At 50.4% G+C, this 21,922-nt stretch overlaps 1 protein-coding gene across 1 annotated transcript; it reads right to left on the minus strand.

Moving 5' to 3' along the window:
* Positions 1-11,073: 11,073 nt before the first annotated feature.
* Positions 11,074-12,584, minus strand: LOC142055714 (uncharacterized). Its single transcript, XM_075089835.1, has 2 exons — positions 12,376-12,584; positions 11,074-12,040 (listed from the first exon to the last, which is right to left on the minus strand). Exons 1-2 carry the CDS (start codon positions 12,444-12,446, stop codon positions 11,110-11,112), a joined length of 1,002 nt encoding a protein of 333 aa, XP_074945936.1. The 5' UTR covers positions 12,447-12,584; the 3' UTR covers positions 11,074-11,109.
* Between the last annotated feature and the right edge of the window lie 9,338 nt (positions 12,585-21,922).

Consider the following 21,922-nt stretch of genomic DNA (forward strand, 5'->3'; position numbering starts at 1 on the left):
TTCCAGAAAATAGAGGGAATTTTCAGCATCATGGGTATCGTTCTACAAAAAGCTAGTGAGCCCTTTGCTTACTATCACCTACATGCTCTAGGATTATTTCATGCTGGGAAGGAACAGAGTGAAAACATTAAAATGATGTGGGAGTACAGAGTCTCTTCCCACAGTAAACTAACGGTGTTTGGTTTGTTCAGCTTGGGAAAACAGACTGACAGGTCCTACCGCTGCTGTCTGTATGCTTGTCATGGTACAGGACAATACAAAAGATGGAGATGAGCAATTTAGGCTGAAGAATAATATAGGAGTAAGAAGGAAAAAGAAACTGGCAAATATCAACATTGAAATAATTAAAAACCTTGAGAATCCTTCCAATAATGGTGGGGGCAAAAGATCAAAATTGATTGAATGCAAAGTTTGATGTTCAGGAAGATTATGGCATGGAATATTCCTGACCCAGCAGGATGTCCTTCAGCCAATAGTCTGTACAAAGAATACAGAAACCAGTTAAAAACTTTTCCTCTCTTATTCTATTTTTCCTCCTGACAATCTCTAGATCAAGACTGGAGTTTTTTAGGCCACTTCACTATGAACTGAGAAGAAAGTTCTTTGTCTAATACAGACAAGATCAGCTCAGCCACATTTCCAGGTGGACGCTTCTGGAAAGCCACTTCTTTTAAGAGACTAGACTAATTAGGCAAGCCAGTGTCACTTCTGTTAGGAGAAAACATGAAACAGGTCTTCCTCAACCTGATTCCTCAAACTGTCTATCATTGAACTTTCCAAATTACACCTCTCTGCAAACACTGCCTGAAAAAAAAATCCCAATTCAAACTTTAAACCATCACATTTCTACACTTACCATTCCTTATAGCATAGTGCAGATAAGCCAGGCTGGGATTCTAACAAGATTTAGCCCCACTAGCATAAAAACAGCAAAAGCAAGAGCAAAGTGTGTGGACAGAGAGAGCGGATGATGCAACATGTAGCCATGTGGAGCAATATGCTTCTTGAGGCAGCAATGCTGCTGGCTTTTTCCCGTCTTACCCTAGCGCTAACGGTGTTCTTTTATTTATCACATATTTTATTTACTCTAGTTTACTACTCTGCTTCCACTAGTGTACTTCCGCATGGGAAAAGCAGGTGGGCAGCGTTCTGGACCATTCTTTGAGATGATAACAAAACATAATTGTGACCAGCATACTCTGTTTTGTGTGTATATGTACATGTGCTTATGTGTATGCATGCACATGCACACACAAGTATGTGCTAACTAGGAACAAGAACTAGGTAAGAACAATCACTAAATTTAAAAAAGTCCGAAAATACGAAGTGCTTTTAGAAGTACCTACTTCAAAATGGCATGAAGCAAAGAATAAATACACACAATTTAAAAATAGATTAGCATTTGGATAGATAGTGGATCTCAGATCACAGCTGATCCAGTTTAACTAAAGGCACGTGACCCTGCTGTATAGAAAGGTCCTCAGCATGAACCCCTACTTGGCTGAGCCAACCATCAAAGCATTCCTGACCACTGAGAACGTGTGCAGGGGAGAGCTGTATGCTTAAGATGCACCACCAGCCATGGGGTCCCCAGTGGTACATGTGCCACTGTAGTATGCAATGTATTTCCAAATAGTACGCAGAAAAAAACCCTAGAAGCTAACCTCCAAAAATCACAGAATCACAGTATCACAGAATGGTAAGGGTTGGAAGGGACATCTGGAGATCATCTTGCCCAACCCCCCTGCTTGAGCAGGGACCCCAGAGCAGGGGCACAGGAACGCATCCAGGCGGGGTTTGAATGTCTCCAGGGAAGGGACTCCACAGCCTCCCTGGGCAGCCTGTTCCGCTGCTCTGGCACCCACACAGGAAATAAGTTTTTTTCTCAGGTTTAGCTGGAACTTCCTGTGTTCCAGTTTGTGCCCATCGCCCCTTGGCCTGTCATTGGGCACCAGTGAAAAGAGCCTAGTCCCATTGTCCTGACACCCTCCCTTTAGATATTTATAAGCATTTATGAAATCCCCCCTCAGTCTTCTCTTCTCCAGGCTGAATAGACCCAAGTCTCTCAGCCTTTCCTCATAAGGGAGATGCTCCACTCCCCTGATCATCTTCATAGCTCTCCGCTGGACTTGCTCAAGAGGTTCTACATCCTTCTTGAACTGGGGGGCCCAAAACTGGACGCAGTACTCCAAATGTGGTCTCACTAGGGCAGAGTAGAGGGGGAGGATCACCTCCCTCAGCCTGCTGGCCACATCCTTTTAATGCACCCCAGGATACCATTCTTGGCCACAAGGGCACATTGTTGGCTCATGGTCACCTTGCTGCCCACCAGCACTCCCAGGTCCTTCTCGACAGAGCTGCTTTCCAGTAGGTGAGCCCCCAGCCTGTACTGATGCATGGGGTTGTTCCACCCCACATGCAGGACCTTCCACTTGCTCTTGTTGAATTCCATGAGGTTCCCCTCGGCCCAGCTCTCCAGCCTGTCCAGGTCTGGTTGGATGGCAGCACAGCCTCCTGGTGTATCAGCCACTCCTCCCAGCTCGGTGTCGTTAGCAAACTTGCTGAGGTTACACTCTAAAATCCACCATCAAAACCTGTCATACCTGGAAGTGGTAGTCAGGAGCCAGCTAGATTACTCCTGTACACAGAGCTAGGAGCTGCTGCAGGTGGGTAAGGTGGGGGAGGGGGCGTTGAGGAAAGGACTGGGGCAGCATGGAAGACACTTCAGCTGATGCCACCAGTGCATTTCTCCCTCTAAACAAGGCCTGGGACTCATGCCCTAGGTGATTGGCTAGCTGTTTTCCTAGGGTGGTGAAACAGGTTGCATTTCTTTCTGAAAGGAGAGGGTCTGAGTGCCAGCAGAAACTCAGCAGTAACTGAGACATGCAGCATCACTACAAGATATCTTCCTTTTCTGCAAGGCAGTGGCTCCTGACTCCCATCAGATTTGAAACTGATGGGTGCTGAGAGCAAGGGGCTGCTGCTCTGGGAGACGCTGCAGGCTGCTGTGACTCCCTAAGCATGAGCACATGCTGTTCAGAAACCTGCTGCTGTCCTGCTTAGGTGGTGTGCTGGATGCCATTCCCTACTGCATGACACCAGCCAATGTGTGACCTAAAGGAATCACATAGGGTTTTTTTTTTTTTCTGACAGCTACACCCAGACTTCCTCATGCAAAGTCTTAGCTGAGGGCTGCTTAGAAGAGTTAAAACTTAAGATATTCTCTGTGCAGAACAAAATCAAACCTACTAGAATTAAGGCTGAAAAAATTTCAGAAGGCTATAAAAGCACATTATTGTCCTTTCAGAAAACCCTGCAGATTAGAAGCCCTCAAAATAAAGCAGAGATTGCATAAAAAGAGAAAGTTTCCATATACCACAATCGAGTGAGCGGATGGCCCATCTAATTACTGATCCATCCACACCTGAAGGATATCTGAAAAGCTGGCAATCACAAATCATCTTAATCATCCATCCTGTACTGTCAGAGGCCTTCACAGTCCAGCTTTGAGTGGACACCAGGGTTTGGCCAGCCCTTCAGGGACTGTCACATGAAGTGAGTAGGACTGTACATGCAGCACACAGACCAGCTGATGGAGGAATCAGTCCTTTCTCATTCAGTATATCGAGGCCTGAAGTTGACTTTATTGAATAACTTAGCAGTTGAGTGTTCAGTCTTCATGACCCAGAGCAATGGATCAAGAAGGTCTTCTTGGAGTTTTATTGTTCTCAGGGTGGCACGGGGAAAATATGATTGGTTTTGAGCTACATTACCTGCCTTCTATGCAGAGTGAAAATGTGGCTTTATTATTGCTGTTAATGCACTACTGGAGGAAAAGACAGTTTGCATATGCTCTTGAAAATGTTGGTTGAGCCTGCTCTTTCTGCTCAAATACTGCTGTTAATGTTTGATAGCAGCCACCTGAAAACAGAAGCCTTTGAACTGTTTATTGTTCTTGGGAGGTGGTTTGTCTTTTTTATTATGTATGTAAACTGGAGCCTAGCTGCAAGTTTCTTGGGCATGGTATAAATGATTAGAGCCCTGTTCAAAAGTGGTTTTGGTTTTAAGTATTCTTTTCAGATGTTACAGTTTCTACATTCAAACAAAACCCCTACTGCTCAAGTGCAGCTATGTGTGCTTGCACAGCTCTAAGGAGTGGTTGTGTGGTTACTCCACAGTAAGGATTAGTCACACATTAACCACAGCTGTAAAAACATGTCTATGGGAAAATCACATCCAAACACTGAGGGCCTTTGAGTCCGCTGCTTATTACTGAGAAGGTGGGTTTCTGTTCCATTTTTCTTCTGCATTGTGCAACATACATCAGGGCTGTTTACTTTGCTATCATGATGCATCATAACTTTTCCTCTGGCAGTCTTCTCCCTCCCCCGCTTCCATGGACCATGATCTACTGAGGTCTTACAGCTAAAGCTGAGTCAGCCAATGTTTCTAAACCAGCAGGTCTTGGCGGGGGGCGGGGGGGACACTCACACTGTTACAGTGTTTAGCCACACTATTTCATTGTTACCTGAGGCAAAGCAGGTGGTGCCAAATGATGACTTAGGGCTCTGTGAGGATAACATCTTCAGGCCCGTGAGGAGGAAGGACACCCTTGCTCATTGCCAAGATGACAGCTAAAGGCTGTAGCAAGTTCTCTTGCTTTTTAGTCAATAGAAAACCACCATCCATTACTGTCGTGTCCCTCCACCTCATTCTGCATAAGCCTTCAGCAAAGTATGGATCCTGCACTCAATTTCCAAGTCCTCCTCTCCAGCTCTTCTCAGAGGTAGTAAAACCGAAGAGCTTAGAGGGGAAGGAGAAAGAGGGCAGCATCCCCCTAGGAACTCAGTAGGGCCACTCTGCATCAAGCTTTGGCCTCTGACAATGTTGGTGCTGCAGTTCAAACTTCAGGGCTTCCAGGAGAGGATCCCAGATCATCATCAGCCAACCATGGATTCTGTTATCCCCCCACTGCTGTTGAATTCCCTTGAAAGAATGACAAACCTTCTTAATGTGAGTATTTCTTGGAGGGGGTTGGTGGAAGGCAGTGCAAATGAAAGATACACATACAGGAATGCTTTTTCCAAAGCTGCTTTGGACAAAAGAAGAAAAGCAGCGCTCGTGAAGACCAAGTAATTACCATGTCCTCTGCCCCACCCTTGCCTCCTCAAGAGAAAATTCTCTTTTTATACATTAGGCTGACTTCTGTATTTACTGATTTGCTCCAGGCCTGTGTCACATGGCCCATTGTAAGTCAGCAACCAACAAAGTCTCTTTCATATAAAAAAGTGAAGATCCTTTAGACTCAGGCTGATTGTTGAGTACATCAAGGATAACAGCATTGGGAACAAGGCAGTGCAGCTTTCTGGTATTGCTGGAAGTGATGTTCCCGTGTTTGGGGACTGAAGCTTCTGTGGTTCCATTCTGCTTTCTGAAGCCATGTGCTCTCCCTGGCTCCTGCCTGGAGAAGGCAATTCAGGCTGGGGAGAAACTTATCGTAATGTGAGAAGCTGAATTGCTCTGAGAAAGCGCATGTTTTCTGTGCATTGAGCTCATGTCCCTTTGTACCAAGAAACACTGCCTCTAATGCCTGCTCAAGTTTGCTTTCCTGTTACCTGAGTGGCACATGTTTCAGACCATCCTTCCCCTTCCCTACCTGCAGTGAGTAATAGAAGGTTGCCTCAGGCTCCTCACATTTTCTTTGCATGGGCAACATAAACTCCAACTTTGCCTTGAGCAAGGAGCCATTACTATTTATCTAGAAAACCCCTTAGACAAAAAGGAGATCTGAAATTATCCCATGCAGTGGGTTCCTACACAACACAATTCCTCTGGCCACTTAGGACACCTTGCATGTTATTTTACAACTGTCTCTTGAGAATTTTGCTTGTGTTCCCATCAATCCTCCAGAACCTTTCCATTGCATTCATCCATGTGAAATGAGGTAAGACCAATGAAAACCACCACGGAACAATATTCATAGGGCACTGCTACCTCTTCCCCTCTAAAGGCCAGATACACAGACTTCTGTGCTGCACAGGTCAACCCTGTGGCACCCATTATCCAATGTCATCTCTGGTGTCCCACTGTACTGTCACGGTCTGTTTCGATCTCTCAATTTTACAGGACAACATACTCTGTCAATAAAACTTTATTTTATGAGCCTATTAAGAAAGAAAACAAGCAAAGACAGCAAACAAGGGCTCAATACCCTTTACACAAGCTACCTAAAGGGAATTCACTGATTCATCACTTAATTCATGAGGTTTCTCTCTCAAAACTCTGTAATTCATTACTTGTAACAATAACTCATAACTTGTAAGTCGCAACTAGTAAGCCCCAACTCAAGACTCATGAGTCCCAGCTCACAATCCCCAACTCCTGACACCAAGCACCCAACTTATAATTCGCAAGTCCTGAAACCCAACTGCTGACCCCCACTCTCAGCTCCCAGTTCCCAGATCTCACCTAGCAATTCCCAACTCCCAAATCCCAGCTTGCATATCCCGACTGCCAGGCTCACAATTTACAAAATCCCAGAATACATCAGACCCTCACATGACCTCCACATTAATCAAAATCAGATAAGGACTTCAGTGAAGAGTGACGTGCCTGCATTGGAGATACTGGGGTGCTCTGACACCAAGCCTGATTGCTCCAAGGGAGCTCCCTCGCTCCCTGTGCTTGCCCTGCTCCCTTGCTCTGGCTCTGGGACAGGTTCTGGGTGCCAGGCCCTGACTTCATGCTTCCCTGGCTCAGCCAGCCCTCACTGCTGTCTTAGACTGCTTGGAGATCCTGCTCACCTCCTCTTCCTCCTATGCCGACCTACACTGCTCCCAGCCCAGAAATGCAGCTGCGGTGTGCAGGGGACCTCCAGGAAGATGGACAGCCCATGCTGCCTCTGGAAGCCTGAAGTGGAAGACCAGACCCAGGCCCCCTCCTTAGAAACCTGGAAGGCCGTCGTGGTCCTCTCTACAGAAGCTGCCAACAGAGCTACTGCCCAACGTGCCCATACAAGGAGGCATGAAAAGGGAGCAGGAGCCACTTCTCCTCCCCAGGTGCGGCAGGTTAACCTTGGCCTGCAGCCAGGTGCCCACCATGCTGCTCTCTCACTCCTCCTCCTCAACAGGATAGGGGGAGAAATTAAATGAAAAAGTACCTGGGTTGAAACAAGGATGATGAGATTGCTCAGCAACTACTGTCAAGGGCAAAACAGACTTGACTTGGGGAAGATAGTTTAATTTTTGCCAGTTAATGAGAGAGTAGGATAGTGAGAAATAAAAACAGAACTAAACCCGCCTCCTCCCCACTCCCCCTTCTTCACAGGCTCACTTGCACTCCTGACTCTTGCATTTCTTCCCCGCAAGCAGCACAGCAGAGGAGGGGAATGGGGGTTGTGGTCAGTCCTTAACACTTCATCTTTGCCGCTCCTTCTTCCTCACGCTCTTCCCCTGCTCCAGCGTACCTCCCACGGGGTACAGGCCTTCACAAACAGCTCTAACCTGGGACCTTCCCATGGGCTGCAGTTCTCCAAGACCTGCTCCAGCATGGGCCCTTTCCACAGGGTACAGTCCATCAGGAACAGACAGCTTCTTGGGCCGCAGTTCCTGCCATGAGCCCGCTCCAGCATGGTCTCTCCACTGGCTGCAGCTTCCTTCAGGGCATATCCATCAGCTGCAGCGTGGGGTGCAGTGTGGGGCTGGTGTGGATATCTGCTCAGGCATGGTCCTCCATGGCCTGCCTGGGGACAACCTTCTTCACCATGATCTCCAATGGCTGCAGGGAAGTGTCTGCTCCGGCACCTGGGCCACCTCCTCCCTCTCCCTCTTCCTTGACCTTGGTGTCTGCAGGGCCGTACCTCTCACGTTACTCTCTCTCCCCTCTCTCGCAGCTGCTCTGCAGCATTTCTTACCCAGACTTGCACAGGCTCCGGCCTGTTCTCTCAGGCAACATGGGCTGCTCTCATTGGCTCGGAGCCGCCCTGAGCTCCCCTGATTGGCTGAGCCTTGACAGGCCGGGCATCCCTTGCAGAACCTTCTGGAAATGGCTGGCACCGGTGGTGGCGGCACAGGGCAGCCCCGGCTGCCCCTCACAGAGGCCTCCCCTGCAGCTCCACCCCACCCATACCCTGTTGTTAATGCCCAGCACAGGCGCCCCCTTGCCCCTGCAGAAGAGAGACTGAAGACCCGTGCTGGAGGGGTCCTTCGTGACCGACTCTGCCCTCGGCGCCATCACCACCTCCACAGACTCGCACTGTAAGCGTGACCCATCTCCTGTGGGGAACAGGGGGTGGCCGTGGGGACAAGGCGACCCTGCTGCCAGCAAACCTTACCCCGCGGCCCTGCCAGGCACGAAAAGGCAGAGGGTTGCAGCAGGTGGAGCATCTGTTCATTACAAACTCCAGCTCTTCTCGCTATGAAACACACGTCCGAGAACACCTGCAGCCGTTTGAATGGTCCAGTCTCACAGGTTTCACGCTTCGTCCCTCCCAGGGGGCAGCGTCTTGGCAGAAACCGCAGGATCGCTGCACGGCTCCGCACGCCCCTCTATTAGACGCCGCCAAAGCCTCGACAGCATTGACACGTGGCAGAAGCCCCCAGGTTCCCACAGCAAGGCTCTCGCCAGCCATCGGTTGCAGCCCGGCGGCTCCGGGTTCCCAGCACCACCACAGGCGCTGAGAGGCCATCTCCCCATCTCCCTGGGGCAGTGGCTGCGGGCAGTCCCGGGGTCTCTGCTCCACCTTGCATGGCAGAGAAGGGCACTTGGGGAGCTGCTCCGTGGCTGACAGCACAGGAACAAAGCCAGTATCAACAGAACTGGAAAGCGTTAATTCAAGGTGTCGATTCAAAGCCACCAAGAGCACAGGCTGCGCTTTCACCGGCACCGGGCAGCCCCTCACCCCCTCCCACGCAGGGCATCCCTGCAGTGTCCCCACTACCAAACACTGTCAAGGCAAACCCCATGCACACAGCAGTGAGATGCACCCGTGGGGCCAGGGGAGAGAAGAGGAAGAACAGCAGCGAGAAAACTCATGTGTTGAAATAAAGGCCAAACAATTGCTCTCTGACTTTTGTTGTTAGCAAAGGCCACTCAACCTGGGGAAGTTTGCTGAAGTTTAAACATAGAATTACTGGTGTGGGTATTGGGAAGAGAAGACGACAAACGTCGTCTTGGTCTGACAGGAACGTCATGAAGCTCAACAAGGAGGAGTGCAAATTCCTGCGCCTGGGGAGGAACCACCCCACGCACCAGTATATGCTGGGGCCCACCCAGACGGGAAGCGGCTTGGCAGCAAAGGACTGAGGGGTCCTGGTGGACACCAAGTTGAACAAGAGCCAGCAGTGTGCCCTTGCAGCAAAGACGACTAATGGTATCCCGGGCTGCATGAGACAAAGTATTGGCAGCAGGTCGGGGGAGGTGATCCTTCCCCTTTATTCAGCGCTGGCGAGGCCACACCTGGCTCCCGTGTCCAGCTCTGGGCTCCTCAGTACGAGAGAGACATGGACATACTGGAGAGGGCCTAACAAAGGGCCACGCAGATGGCAAAGGGGCTGGAGCATCTGACATATGAGGAAAGGCTGAGAGAGCTGGGACTGTTGAGCCTGGAGAAGAGAAGGCTCAGGGGCTGATCTTATCAAAGTATATAAATACCTCAAGGGAGGGTGCAAAGGCGTTGGAGCCAGGCTCCTTTTGGTGGTGCCCAGAGCGAGGACAAGAGGCAAGGGGCACCAACTGAAACATGGGAGGTTCCCTCTAAACATCAGGAACCACTTTTTCACTGCGGGGGTGACCAAGCACTGGCACAGCTTGCCCAGGGCGGTTGTGGAGTCTCCACCCTCGGAGATGTTCAAAAGCTGTCTCGACACAGTCCTGAACAACGGGCTCAAGGTGGCCCTGGCTGAGCAGGGGGCTCCGACCAGGTGACCTCCAAGGTCCCCACCAACATCAACCATTCTGTGATTTAAACACTTAAGGAAGTGCAGGGGAACCTGCAAGAGCTCTTCCATCATCTCCCCTCTGGCTATCCTCACGGCTCTTTTCTGCCTGCTAGGGGATCCTGCTCACCTCCTCCTCTCCCTCAACCTTCTTCTCGCTTCAGTGTGTGCTTGGGCATGTAGAGCTCCTGGCGAGACCCGGAGCTCAAGGTTGTGATCCTGCCACTCTCCCAGGGCTTTCTTTCAGGTCACCTCTGTGCCACAGCCCTGATCTCCCTTGAAAGGGAGAGGCAGGGATTTTGGAGGAGATGAACCCACCCCATTCCACAGCAAGGAGGAGAGTGATACCCACAGGGGCATTTATCTCCTATTCACAGGGTCACTGCCTGTCCTAGTGCAGCCACTATAGGCGCTGGGGCCTCTGTCTACTCTGTGCCACGGTGGACACCAACCTTCATTGCTCTCTGCGACTTGTTGCCTTGAAGGACCTGGGAGCCGCTCCCAGCACTGAAGCGCACTGAAGCTGCTCTGGTTGTGCAGGGGTCCTCCAGGAAGCCGGGCAGCCCGTGCTGCCTCTGGAAGCCTGAGGCATACGGCAAGGCCCAGGTCCCCATCCGCAGGGACCTGGTTGAGGGCCACTGTGCTTCTCTCCACAGAAGCTCCCGACAGAGCTGCTCCCCACATTGGCTCTGCAAGGAGGGGCGGGAAGTGAGTAGGGATGGAGCTGCTGCTCCTCCCCAGGCAAGAGGAGACTCCCGTGAGCTCAATTCAAGAGACATGGGTTTATCGGGTGAGCTCCTGCTCCTGGTAGGGCCTGGAGGACATCTGCTGCTCACTGGCTCCATACGCTGCGGGGCCCTGCTGCCCCTGAACACCTGCAAGGGGAAGAGCACGGTCACGTTCTGAGGGTCGGGCTGTTCTTTGCGCTCCCCACTAGCAGCATGTGGAGAGACTCCCCACGGGCAAGGGGAGCTGTTGTCCCCAGGGCTGCTCCCACCCCTGGCTCTGCCCCTCGCTGGCCCCTGGCCCCTCGGGCACCATGCCCTGATGGTGTGCACATGCCTCTCCCACTGAGCAAGCCTCACCCCAACATCCAGCCGACTCCTTCCCCATCGCCTCCCAAGGCGGTTGCAGGCTCTCCCTATCCCCCAGGGGCCTGGGTGATCCCCAAGCTTCACGGTGACCTGCGACCAGCCCCACCCACCCAAAGAGCTTGGTGCCCTGAGCCTGGCGCCTGGCGGGCACTGAGGCTCTGCTCATCCCCTTTGTCCTTTCCTCTGTGCCTCTGTGGAGTGGGAGGCTGTGGGGCTTTTTGCCCTAGGATGAGGTCTTCAAAGCTCTTTTCATAATCCAGCACCCTGGTTGGCAGCCCGTAGCGCCGCTGTATCTTCTTTTCTACAAGGTGACGCTCCAGCTGCCTTTTCACAGCCTCATCCAGGAAAGGCAGGTCCTGCACGATGGGAACTACCATCACATCACGCTCTTCTCGTTGCCGAGGTGATGGCGGGGCTGCGGCTGGAACATCCTGCAGAGACTCATCCACCTCGGCTGCCAGGCCCACTTCCTGCTCCAGTTTGGGTTCTGGGATGAGGCCCTCCAAGGTGTCCTGGCCTCTGTGGTGTGCGATAGGTGTCTCCGTTTCCCTCGAGTGGACGTCGGGCACCTCTGGAGGCAGAACGGGAGCACCCAGCTGGACCTCGAGATCTCGCTGTTGCTGCTGCACGCTGCTGGCCTTGAGGCAGCTGAGCACTTCCTCCCTGCAGGGTGGGCGAGTTGCCGGGCCAGGCTGCTCCTCCAGGTCGGTGCTGGGATGCCCGAGACCCGGCTGGGCACTGGAGGCGTGCGCCATGTCTGCTCCACCCACAAGAATGGGGAGATGCTCTCGTGAAGAGCAGCCAACATCGCTCACCGTGACTTTAGTCCAGGAGTCATCACTCGAAGGGGACAGAGACTCCTCTGTAGAGGAGCTGGCTGCGCTCGCCATGACAGAATTGTGGGAATCTTCTCTCGAAGAGGACAGAGAGACACTTAAAGAGGACTCGACTTCACTGGCCGTGATGGGAGTCCAGCAGCTGTCGCTGCCCTCTGATGCCTCCAAGCTGTGCCTGTGTGAGGAGGAGGAGAAGGGAGAGGCTGAGCCCAGCACTCCCGAGCACCCTGGAGATCCCCATCCTGCTCTGAAGGAGGCGGCAGGCTGCATCACTGCCGTGGGGTCCCACCCAGTGAGTGCCTGAGGCCCCCTCCCTGCCTGCTGGCACAGCATCTCCCTCTGCCACAGGAAAAAGGGGGGACCCTGTCAGCTCTGCACCAGAGAGGCCATTGCCTCCAGAAGGGCATCGCCCCTCACATTTTATGCCCATGGATTTCCCCACGCCTCCCCAAGCATTTGCCCCGAGCCATGCCCCCATCCCTGTCCCCATCCCCTCCTCAGTGGCCTCACCTATCCAGGTATCTCTTTAGGTCCTTGATGACCATGTCCAGCTGATGGGCTAGCTCGTACACGGCATCCATCTCTGGGTGTACGGGGCAGCTGCAGAGGGGCAGAGGGCAGCGTTAGCGGGACCTCCCTTGGTGGGGACTGCTGGAGGGGGCTGTCACGCTCCAGGGGGCACGGCTCTACTTACTGTGTCCTTGAGGGCTGTGAAGACTCCAGGAGGACAAAGGCTGCAGGCAGAGGAGACAGGGTGAGCGGATGGGCATCCCCAGATGGGGCGGTGGGCACGTGGGGCCAGGCGGTGGCTTTGCAGGGCACCTGCCCCTGCCCAGGGGCTGCTCACCTCTGGCATTGTGCTTGTTGCCTCTGCGTCGGCACTGCTTTGGCCTCCCGCCCTACACAGGCAAGGAAGGCAGTGGGTGAGAGCGGAATGTCCTCAGCAGCCTCAGCGGCACCAGCAAAACACCGGAGCCCACCAGAGCCTGACCGGTGCCTGCACCGAGGCTCCTGGCCCAGGCTGGCCAGGGCCCGGCTGGGAAATGGCCTCGCCCCCAGCCCACCCTGGGGCTGCTCCCAGGCCCCGGCCGAGCCCCCACCCTGCCAGCCAGGGCTCGGATCAGCACCAGCACTGACTTCTACCTGGGCCTTGGCCACGGTCACCGCGATGTGGTAGACAAACACCACCAGCAGCAACCACAGCAGAGCAGTGATGGTGATGAAGGCTGCTGGGCTGACGAACCAGCTCATATCTGAGGGCATGACAGACATGCCTGTAACCTTCCGGAGAGAGACAAGGAGAGCTTGAGGAGGAGCAGCCGGACCCAGCTCACAGGCCACTTGCTCTTCCTTCCCAGCTGAAGAGCCTCCCTCTTCACCTGTGAGGTGGCAGGCCAAGTGCCGCCTGGCCTGGTGCCCATAGAATCTGGAGACGGTGGCAGAGCTGAGGCTGTCTTCTCGCTGGAGGAGTGTTGTGCCTGTGGGGGACTTCTGCTCCTTGGAGGAGCTCTCAAGTCTGATGGCAGCTCAGGTTTCCGCAGGTCCTCCCTGGAGCTGCACCAGCCTTCCAGGGAGCGGTCTGCTTCTCCCATGGGGATGCTCTTCTCCAGCAGCAGCTCTGGTGGCCCCATGTCGCTGTAGGAGGTCCTCCTCCAGGTTGTTTTTGCATTGACTGCAAATGGGGTTGACAGTATACAAAAAAATGACAATAATTGGCTCTATTCTGCATTTGATATATTGGGTTCTATGAGACTTAACTATTTTAATGAAGAAAAATAATGTCCCTAGCTGTGAATATGTGTTGGACATATTTCTGTTAAGCAAGAGTACGCCATTTTTTATAATTATTCTTCGGATTTGTACCATATTTGATACAATTCTGTGAAGCAATTTGTAAGTCTTCATTTGATCATGAAGTAGCAAATACATAATTATAAAAATGTAGGTTAAAATCTACTTGTGTAAAAATGGTTTACTGTCCTCAAATCTACTATTCTCATTTTGCAAATCCATTTGTTTTTATTGTCCTCTTACTGCTTCCATGTCTTGTCCTATTCTTCACAGATCATTCTTACTACTTTTTATCTGAGGAGGAATATTTAGCCCTTAGCAGAAAACACTTGGACTGTTAAAAGATTGAGCATGTTGTGCAAACATCTGGAAATCTTGGCAACAAGATATTGTTTTGAATAGCCAACTAGCTGGTCAAGTCCTTGACAGTGGATTGCTTGGAAGACATGTCCTTGAAGACTGATGGAAAAAAAGTGAGATTCAGAGGAAGTTGAGGGGTATCTGTTTGCTGAATTTTGAAAGATCTTTCCTTTTATCCTGGACAAGCCTGACAACTGTTTTAGCTCCTTTCTAGGGTCAGTGACAGCACATCAGATTTGTATTTCATTCATAAATACAGATTGACTATGAAGTTCCTTACAGTTAAGATGCATATAAGTGCATTCCTCATTCACTGTAGAAAACTCCTTCTATAACTCTAACAATAATGGCTTGATAGAGTGATCAGATTAAAAAAAGCAGATGAGCTAATTTCAGTCTTTCTGAGTTCACTGGTTGAAAGGGCTCCATTCAGTATACAGAGTTTGGCTACGCACAATAATCCCGTAGCGCTGGTTAGAAATGCTAGTCAATAGCAAGAGTTAGATGTGACCTGGTTCCTACAGGAAACAATTAGACATCTTGTCACCAGATTGACTTCAGCTAGGCAAAGCGACATACCCGGTAGTATAGAAGAAGGGACTCCAGCTCCTACTTTATTGTAAATAAGAGAAGATATGCCAGCTCAGCCTGCCATAATGGCAGCTGTTGCACAAAAGCTCTCCTGTTGGAACAGCCAGATAAATGACCTCTCTGTAACTTGGAGAGCTTGTACTATGCCCACAGACAAGCCACCACAACTTGCATAAATGATACTAACACCTCAAGGACACCCTCTGCACATATCATCCTCTTTTAAGTTACTGCACAGAGTAATTGAGTCTGGAGGAAGATCTCCACCCTGTCCTTTTGCCTTGGGCCATCTTACTCTCCTAAAACAAGACTGCTTTTAAGTTTTTTTCTTGGCAGCTGTTTTGAACAGTAAATCCAACAGATGGTGTAATATTAACCAACTACTCTGCCTCTTTATTCACAAAGGATAATTGGATTGGTGATTAACCATTCACCCTACCCCACAGATATTTAAAGCTTTGGTCTTAAAAACCTTGGGATGGACCCAGGCCATGCTCTAGTGAGGACTGTGAGACTTTGATCCTTGATGTTCAATCACCACAGTGCTGTCAAAGATTAATTCCTTATCAGCATCTGCCTCTGGCAAGTTCCCAAATAAGAAGAGGAAGCAGATGAGCTGTATGATTCTTTGAGAAGTTTCATAAAGTAGTGAGATTACCCTTTGTACACTCGATACTGTGCTTTAAATGGCTTAAAGCACACTGCCCAATTCTGTCTTGGAGGAAATTTAGTCATGTTATAAATTGGTTTTCAGGCTTAGAAAGAGGAATTCACAAAACAGAGATTGTTTACAGTCCTGTCTCTTCCCCTGTAAAAAGTTTCAATGGTCACACTGGAGTGTTCTGTTCCTTAACAGGTCTGTAAATATGCGATATGACAGATTTGAGTTGAAATAGCTTTCAGCAGAGCATGTAGTTTATTTATGGAACCTGGTCAAATGAAGCTAGTAATTTCTGACACCCTAAAGTCTAGAGATGTGCATAAACATCACTAGCTAAGGGACAATATACAGTAACTCAGCAGAGTGTCTTTGTCTAAGAGGCAGACTTTAAGCCCCCTGGCCACTCAAGAAACTGGTGGCTACTACTGAATCCAAAAGCATATTTGTTAACCAGTTTCCAGCAGAACATAATGACAGCAGAACCTCCCTGCCCAGCACAGCCTCATGCATCTGTTTGAAGCACAGTGATGTCATCCAAAGCCCCAGAGCTACCTTCTGTTTTGTCCACACAGTAAAAAGCAGACTCTGTAAAACTCAGATGCTTAAAACTCAAATGTGCCAGAACTTAAAGCACAACTAAGCTTAAATGTGCATGCAATCTAATAGTCTAATCATCAGGAATCTTAAAAGAGCTTTAGGGCCCATTTAGCTAGTAATCAATTAAACAAATTTAATAGAATCTGAGATTTGTAACAGTGTTCGTTAACATGGGTCAGGCAGATATCTTTATTGGGCAGTACACGATTAATCCATTTTGGATCTCATATATGGTAGTGCTGTTCACCAAGGTCATCACCTGTGTATCTAAGATCTTTCTCTATTCAGGGAAAAAAATGTGCCTTACAGTAATGATTTAAAAGTTATTACAGACAGGGATAAGAAGTTTTTACCAGCACACAGTGAAAGTCTGTATAAATGCATATAACCATGAGCAGGTCAAAAGCTTATGGGTAAGAATCAGAGACAGAGACAACAAAGGGAATCATGTGGTTGGTGTCTACTACAGGCCGCCTGGTCAAGGGGAGCCTACTGACAAAGCCTTCTTCCTCCAACTCCAGGAGGCTTTGTGCTGTATTTGGCAAGGGATGCAAAGAATAAATAGAAGGGCTTCTAAAGGTACGTCAATCAGAAAAGGAAAGTTAAAGTGTACCCCCCAATGAACAAAAATGGTGGCCTAGTATCAACAGATGAGAAGAAGGCTGAGGTACTCAACAACTTTTTTGCCTCAGTGTTCACTGGTAACCTCTCTCCTCACCCCTCCCAAGCCAATGTACCACAGGATGGAGACCAGGGGGATAAAGCCCCTCCCACTGTAAGTGAATATCAGGTTCGCGACAGCCTGAGAAGCTGGACATATACAAGTCTATGGGACCTGATGAGATGCATCACAGAGTCCTGAGGGAACTGGCCGATGTAGTTGCCAAGCCACTCTCCATGGTATCTGAAAAGTCATGGCAGTCAGGTGAAGTCCCTGGGGACTGGAAAAAGGGAAACGTTGTGCCCATCTTTAAAAAGGATAGAAAGGAGGACCTGGGGAACTACCATCCTCTCAGCCTCACCTCTGTGGCAGGGAAGATCATGGAACAGATCCTCCTAGAAGCTATGCTAAGGCACATGGAGCACCAGGAGGTGATTTGAGAAGGCCAGCATGGCTTCACCAGGGGCAAGTCCTGCCTGACCAACCTGGTGGCCTTCTGTGATGGAGTGACTACATCAGTGGACAAGGGAAGAGCTGCAGATGTCTGGACTTCTGTAAGACCTGTGGGATCAAGTGCACCCTCAGCAAGTTTGCAGATACACCAAGCTGAGCAGTGCAGTTGACATGCCAGAAGGATGGAATGACATCCAAAGAGACCTAGACAAGCTGGAGAGGTGGGCCTGTGAGAACTTCATGAGGTTTAACAAGGCCAAGAGCAAGGTCCTGTGCCTGGGCCAGGGCAACCCCCGATATAAATACAGGCTGGGGGATGAAGAGATTGAGAGCAACCCTGCAGAGAAGGACTTTGGGGTACTGGTGGACGAAAAGCTGGACATGAGATAACAATATGTGCTTGCAGCCCAGAAGGCCAACCGTATCCTGGGCTGCGTCAAAAGAAGCATGGCCAGCAGGTCTGAGGGAGGTGATTCTGCCCCTCTGCTCTGCTCTCATGAGACCCCACCTCAAGTCCTGCATCCAGCTCTGGAGCCCTCAGCACAGGTAGGGCATGGACCTGTTGGAGTGGGTCCAGAGGAAGACCATGAAAATGATCCAAGGGCTGGAGCACCTCTCCTACGAGGATAGGCTGAGAGAGTTGGGGGTGTTCAGCCTGGGGAAGGCTCTGGGGAGACCTTATTGCGGCCCTTCAGTTCTTAAAGGGGGACTATAGGAAGAATGGGAGCAACCTCTTTAGCAAGGCCTGTTGTGACAGGACAAGGGGTAACGGTTTTAATCTAAAGGAGGGTAGTTTTAGACTGGATATAAGGAAAAAAACTTTTATGATGAGGGTAGTGAAACACTGGCACAGGTTGCCCAGAGAGGTTGTGGATGCCCCATCCCTGGAAACATTGAAGGTCAGGTTGGATGGGGCTCTGAGCAACCTGATCTAGTTGAAGATGCCCCTGCTCACTGCAGGGCTTTGGACTATATGACCTCTAAAGGTGCCTTCCAGCCTAAACCATTCTATGATTCTATGATAATTGATGGAAGACATTTGTTTGAAAGAATCTGTGCTCAATCTTATATATAGTCATAGAATCATAGAATCATTAAGGTTGGAAAAGACCCTTAAGATCATCGAGTCCAGCTGCTAACCTGTCACACCACTAAACCATATCCTCAAGCACCACATCTACCCTTCTTTTAAATACCTCCAGGGATGGAGATTCCACCACCTCCCTGGGCAGCCTGTTCCAATGCCTGACAACCCTTTCAGTGAAGAAGTTTTTCCTAATATCCAACCTAAACTTCCCCTGGTGCAGCTTGAGGCCATTTCCTCTTGTCCTATTGTTTGTTACTAGGGAGAAGAGACCGACCCCCGCCTCACTACAACCTCCTTTCAGGTAGTTGTAGAGAGCAATAAGGTCTCCCCTCAGCCTCCTCTTCTCCAGGCTAAATGTGCTGGTTTTGGCTGAGAAGGGGTTAATTCTCCTCACTGTGGGGGTCGGCTACCTTTCCAGCTTCCCGCGCCCTGCCGCGTGGCGGGGGGGGGGGGGGGGGGCTGGGAGGGGCGGGGCCATGGTGGGGACGGCTGACCCCGACTGGCCAATGGCAGGTTCATGCCATACCACGTGACACCATGACCAGTATATTGGGGGGGGGCAGTGGCAGCGCGGGAGCGGCGCGGCGTCGGGTCGGCGGGCGGCTGCGGCACGCACGGTTTGTTTCAGCGGTTCGTTCCCCCTCTCCCCTCCCTTCCCCACTCCCCCGGGGCTTTGCCCCTCTCGTTGTTCTCCTTTACATTGCATTTCTGTTGTTGTTTCTTTTAATTTTAATTATTAAACTGTTCTTATCCCAACTCACGAGCGTTACCCTTCTGACTCTCTCCCCCATCTACCGGTGGGGAGTGAGCGAGCGACTGTGTGGGGCTGAGCTGCCGGCTAAACCACGACACTAAACAACCCCAATTCCACCAGCTGCTCCTTGTAAGACTTGTTCTCTAGACCCTTCACCAATGTTGTTGCCCTTCTCTGGACACGCTCCAGCACCTCGATGTCCTCCTTGTAGTGAGGGGCCCAAAACTGAACTCAGTACTCGAGGTGCTGCCTCACCAGTGCCGAGTACAGGGGCACCATCCCTGCCCTGCTCCTGCTGCCCACACTATTCCTGATACAAGCCAGGATGCCACTGGCCTTCTTGGCCACCTGGGCACACTGCTGGCTCATGTTCAGCCGGCTGTCAACCAGCACCCCCAGGTCCTTTTCCTCCAGGCAGCCCTCCAGCCACTCCTCCCTAAGCCTGTAGAGTTGCATGGGATTGTTGTGGCCCAAGTGCAGGACCTGGCACTTGGATGTTGGCTCCGGCCCAACGATCCAGCCTATCCAGGTCCCTCTGTAAGGCCCTCCTGTCCTCCAGCAGATCAACACTTCCACCCAGCTTGGTGTCACCTGCAAACTTACTGAGGGTGCACTCAATCCCCTCATCCAGATCATCAATGAAGATATTGAACAGGACCGGCCCCAACACTGAGCCCTGGGGAACACCACTCGTGACTGGCCGCCAACTGGATTTGACTCCATTCACCTCCACTCTCTGGGCTCGGCCGTGCAGCCAGTTTTTAACCCAGCGCAGAGTGCACTTGTCCAAGCCGTGAGCAGCCAGATTCTCCAGGAGAACGCTGTGGGAGACAGTGTCAAAGGCCTTACTAAAGTCCAAGCAGACAATGTCTACAGCCTTCCCCTCATCCACTAAGTAGGTCACCTTATCATAGAAGGAGACCAGGTTAGTGAGGCAGGACCTCCCTTGCATAAACCTATGCTGGCTGAGCCTGATACCCTGGTGTCCTGCATGTACTGCGTAATGGTATTCAAGATGATCTGCTCCATGACCTTTCCCAGCACCGAGGTCAGGCTGACAGGCCTGTAGTTCCCCGGATCCTCCTTCCGACCCTTCTTGTAGAGGGGCGTCACATTTGCTAGTTCCCAGTTGTCTGGGACCTCCCTGGTTAACCAGGATTGCTGATAAATGATGGAGGGTGGCTTGGTGAGCTCCTCTGCCAGCTTCCTCAGTATCCTCGGGTGGATCCCATCTGGCCCCATGGACTTGTGAACATCCAGGTGAAGGAGCAGTTCGGTGACTGCCACCTCTTCAAAAACTGGGACTTCATTCTGCATACTGTCCCCATCTGCCAGCACAGGGGCCTGACAACCCTGAGGATGACCAGTCTCAGCAGTTGGCACCACTGCTGGAGCAAAAGAGTGGATGAATGCCTCTTCCTACAAGGATTGTTATTTAGTTACCAGTCCCGCATTGGTGGTCACTGTGAAACCCACAGCTGGGTTTGGTAGAGTCATCTTCCTGCCCTGCCTCCTATCCACAACAGGCCTGAGGTTCTTGGTCATCCCTGGAGATGGCTGGCTTTGACCAGAATGGGGCACCTTTTTGATGCCCCATCTTGTGTCTCCTCAGAATGTGAAAGTTTCTAAGGGACTTGGACATCATACTTCTTTTGAAAAAGTAGTCCAGCTATACCCTGCCTGGTGTTTACATGAGGAACATAGAAAACAAACAAGATGCTATAAATACGTAGATGGAGGTATCCACACCAGGACAAAAAATTCATGGAACTTACTGAACCTGACCCAAATGGTATTTTCTCTTCTCAAGAAACTGGCAAATAATGATTGTGATGGGATATAACAAAGAGAAAGGAATGCAAAACCTCAAACCAGTCATGCTCTGCTTGCACTGTCTCTTCCTTTGGCTTGTTTGGTTGCAGTCTTGTGCTGTTTCAGGTACCCAGTGTGCATCACCTGCGTTGTGAGGTCTGACCCCGTTCAGATGTAGCAAATGCTCACTTCTCAGGGAACATCTTACACCATTGCAATGTACAACAAAGCTGCTGGCACTTGCTGACTTTGTTGCTAGAACCTGAAGTATTTTTAAAATAACCTTTGCAAAACAAAGTGTATCCGATTAGAAAGAAAGAAAAAAGAAAAAAAAAAATTGAAGTTCAGGATGGAACTCCTCTGCTGGAAAAAGCTAAGCAGGACCACCAAGCAGGACAGTGCATGAAGATGTGAGCAGCTGGTGGTGATGAATCAGAAAAAGGCAGGACAGAATCTGCTGAGGGGGCAGGAGAGCAGTGTCACGCCAGCAGCCACCGCGCTTGGTAGCATTTCCCATCTGTCTGTCCTGCGGTTGCTTTTGAAGTCCAGAGAGCTCAGAATGAAGAAGCCTGTCCTACACAGGTTCTCAGGTTCTGATTATTCTTGCATGGTTCTGCTTATGCCAAGGAGGAAGGCCAAAAGGTTATCCAAAGTGCTTCAAGAGCAAGAATCATGGTAAAATACAACACCAGCGCTGAACGTCTCAGTTGCTGAAACCTGTGCCTTTTTATGCTTCTTTGGGAACAGACTTCTGGAAGTAAAACCTGGCTAATGGAGCCACGTGTGTGTCTTCCTTTCTTCCTTCTGCTGGAAAGCTAGTCCAGGGGAATGACCAAGTAGACTCTGAGCATGTGCAAAATAAGGTGTATGTTTATTATTGACACAACTAGATTTCAGCTGCATTGATTTGCAGGACAGCTGTAAGCATTTCAGGATTCTAGTATGGTTTAGCAGCTCTTCTATATACTCTTGGCCGCTAACATCAGGTGAATGCTGTGTGTGCTGTCTACAGGAGCACTTTGGGTTGCCCTCCTACACTGACTAAGATTAGAAGGATGGCAAAGTGGATTAAATTAACATGATAAAGAAATATTCCCTTCCTAGGGAATACACCTGACTGTCGTGGTAACCTAGTTTTGATAAGCTGAGTCAAGTACAATATCTACACAAAACACTGCATTCATATGGATGGTTAGGAGCCAGTAGTAGGTAGTAGCTGCAAAGGTCTTTATTTCCCATGGGTTTCACAGCAACAGGAAAAAAAAGCAGACCCCATTAGTGCCTGTACTG

Source organism: Phalacrocorax aristotelis, chromosome 3 (assembly GCF_949628215.1).
Source record: "Phalacrocorax aristotelis chromosome 3, bGulAri2.1, whole genome shotgun sequence".
Lineage (NCBI taxonomy): Eukaryota > Metazoa > Chordata > Aves > Suliformes > Phalacrocoracidae > Phalacrocorax > Phalacrocorax aristotelis.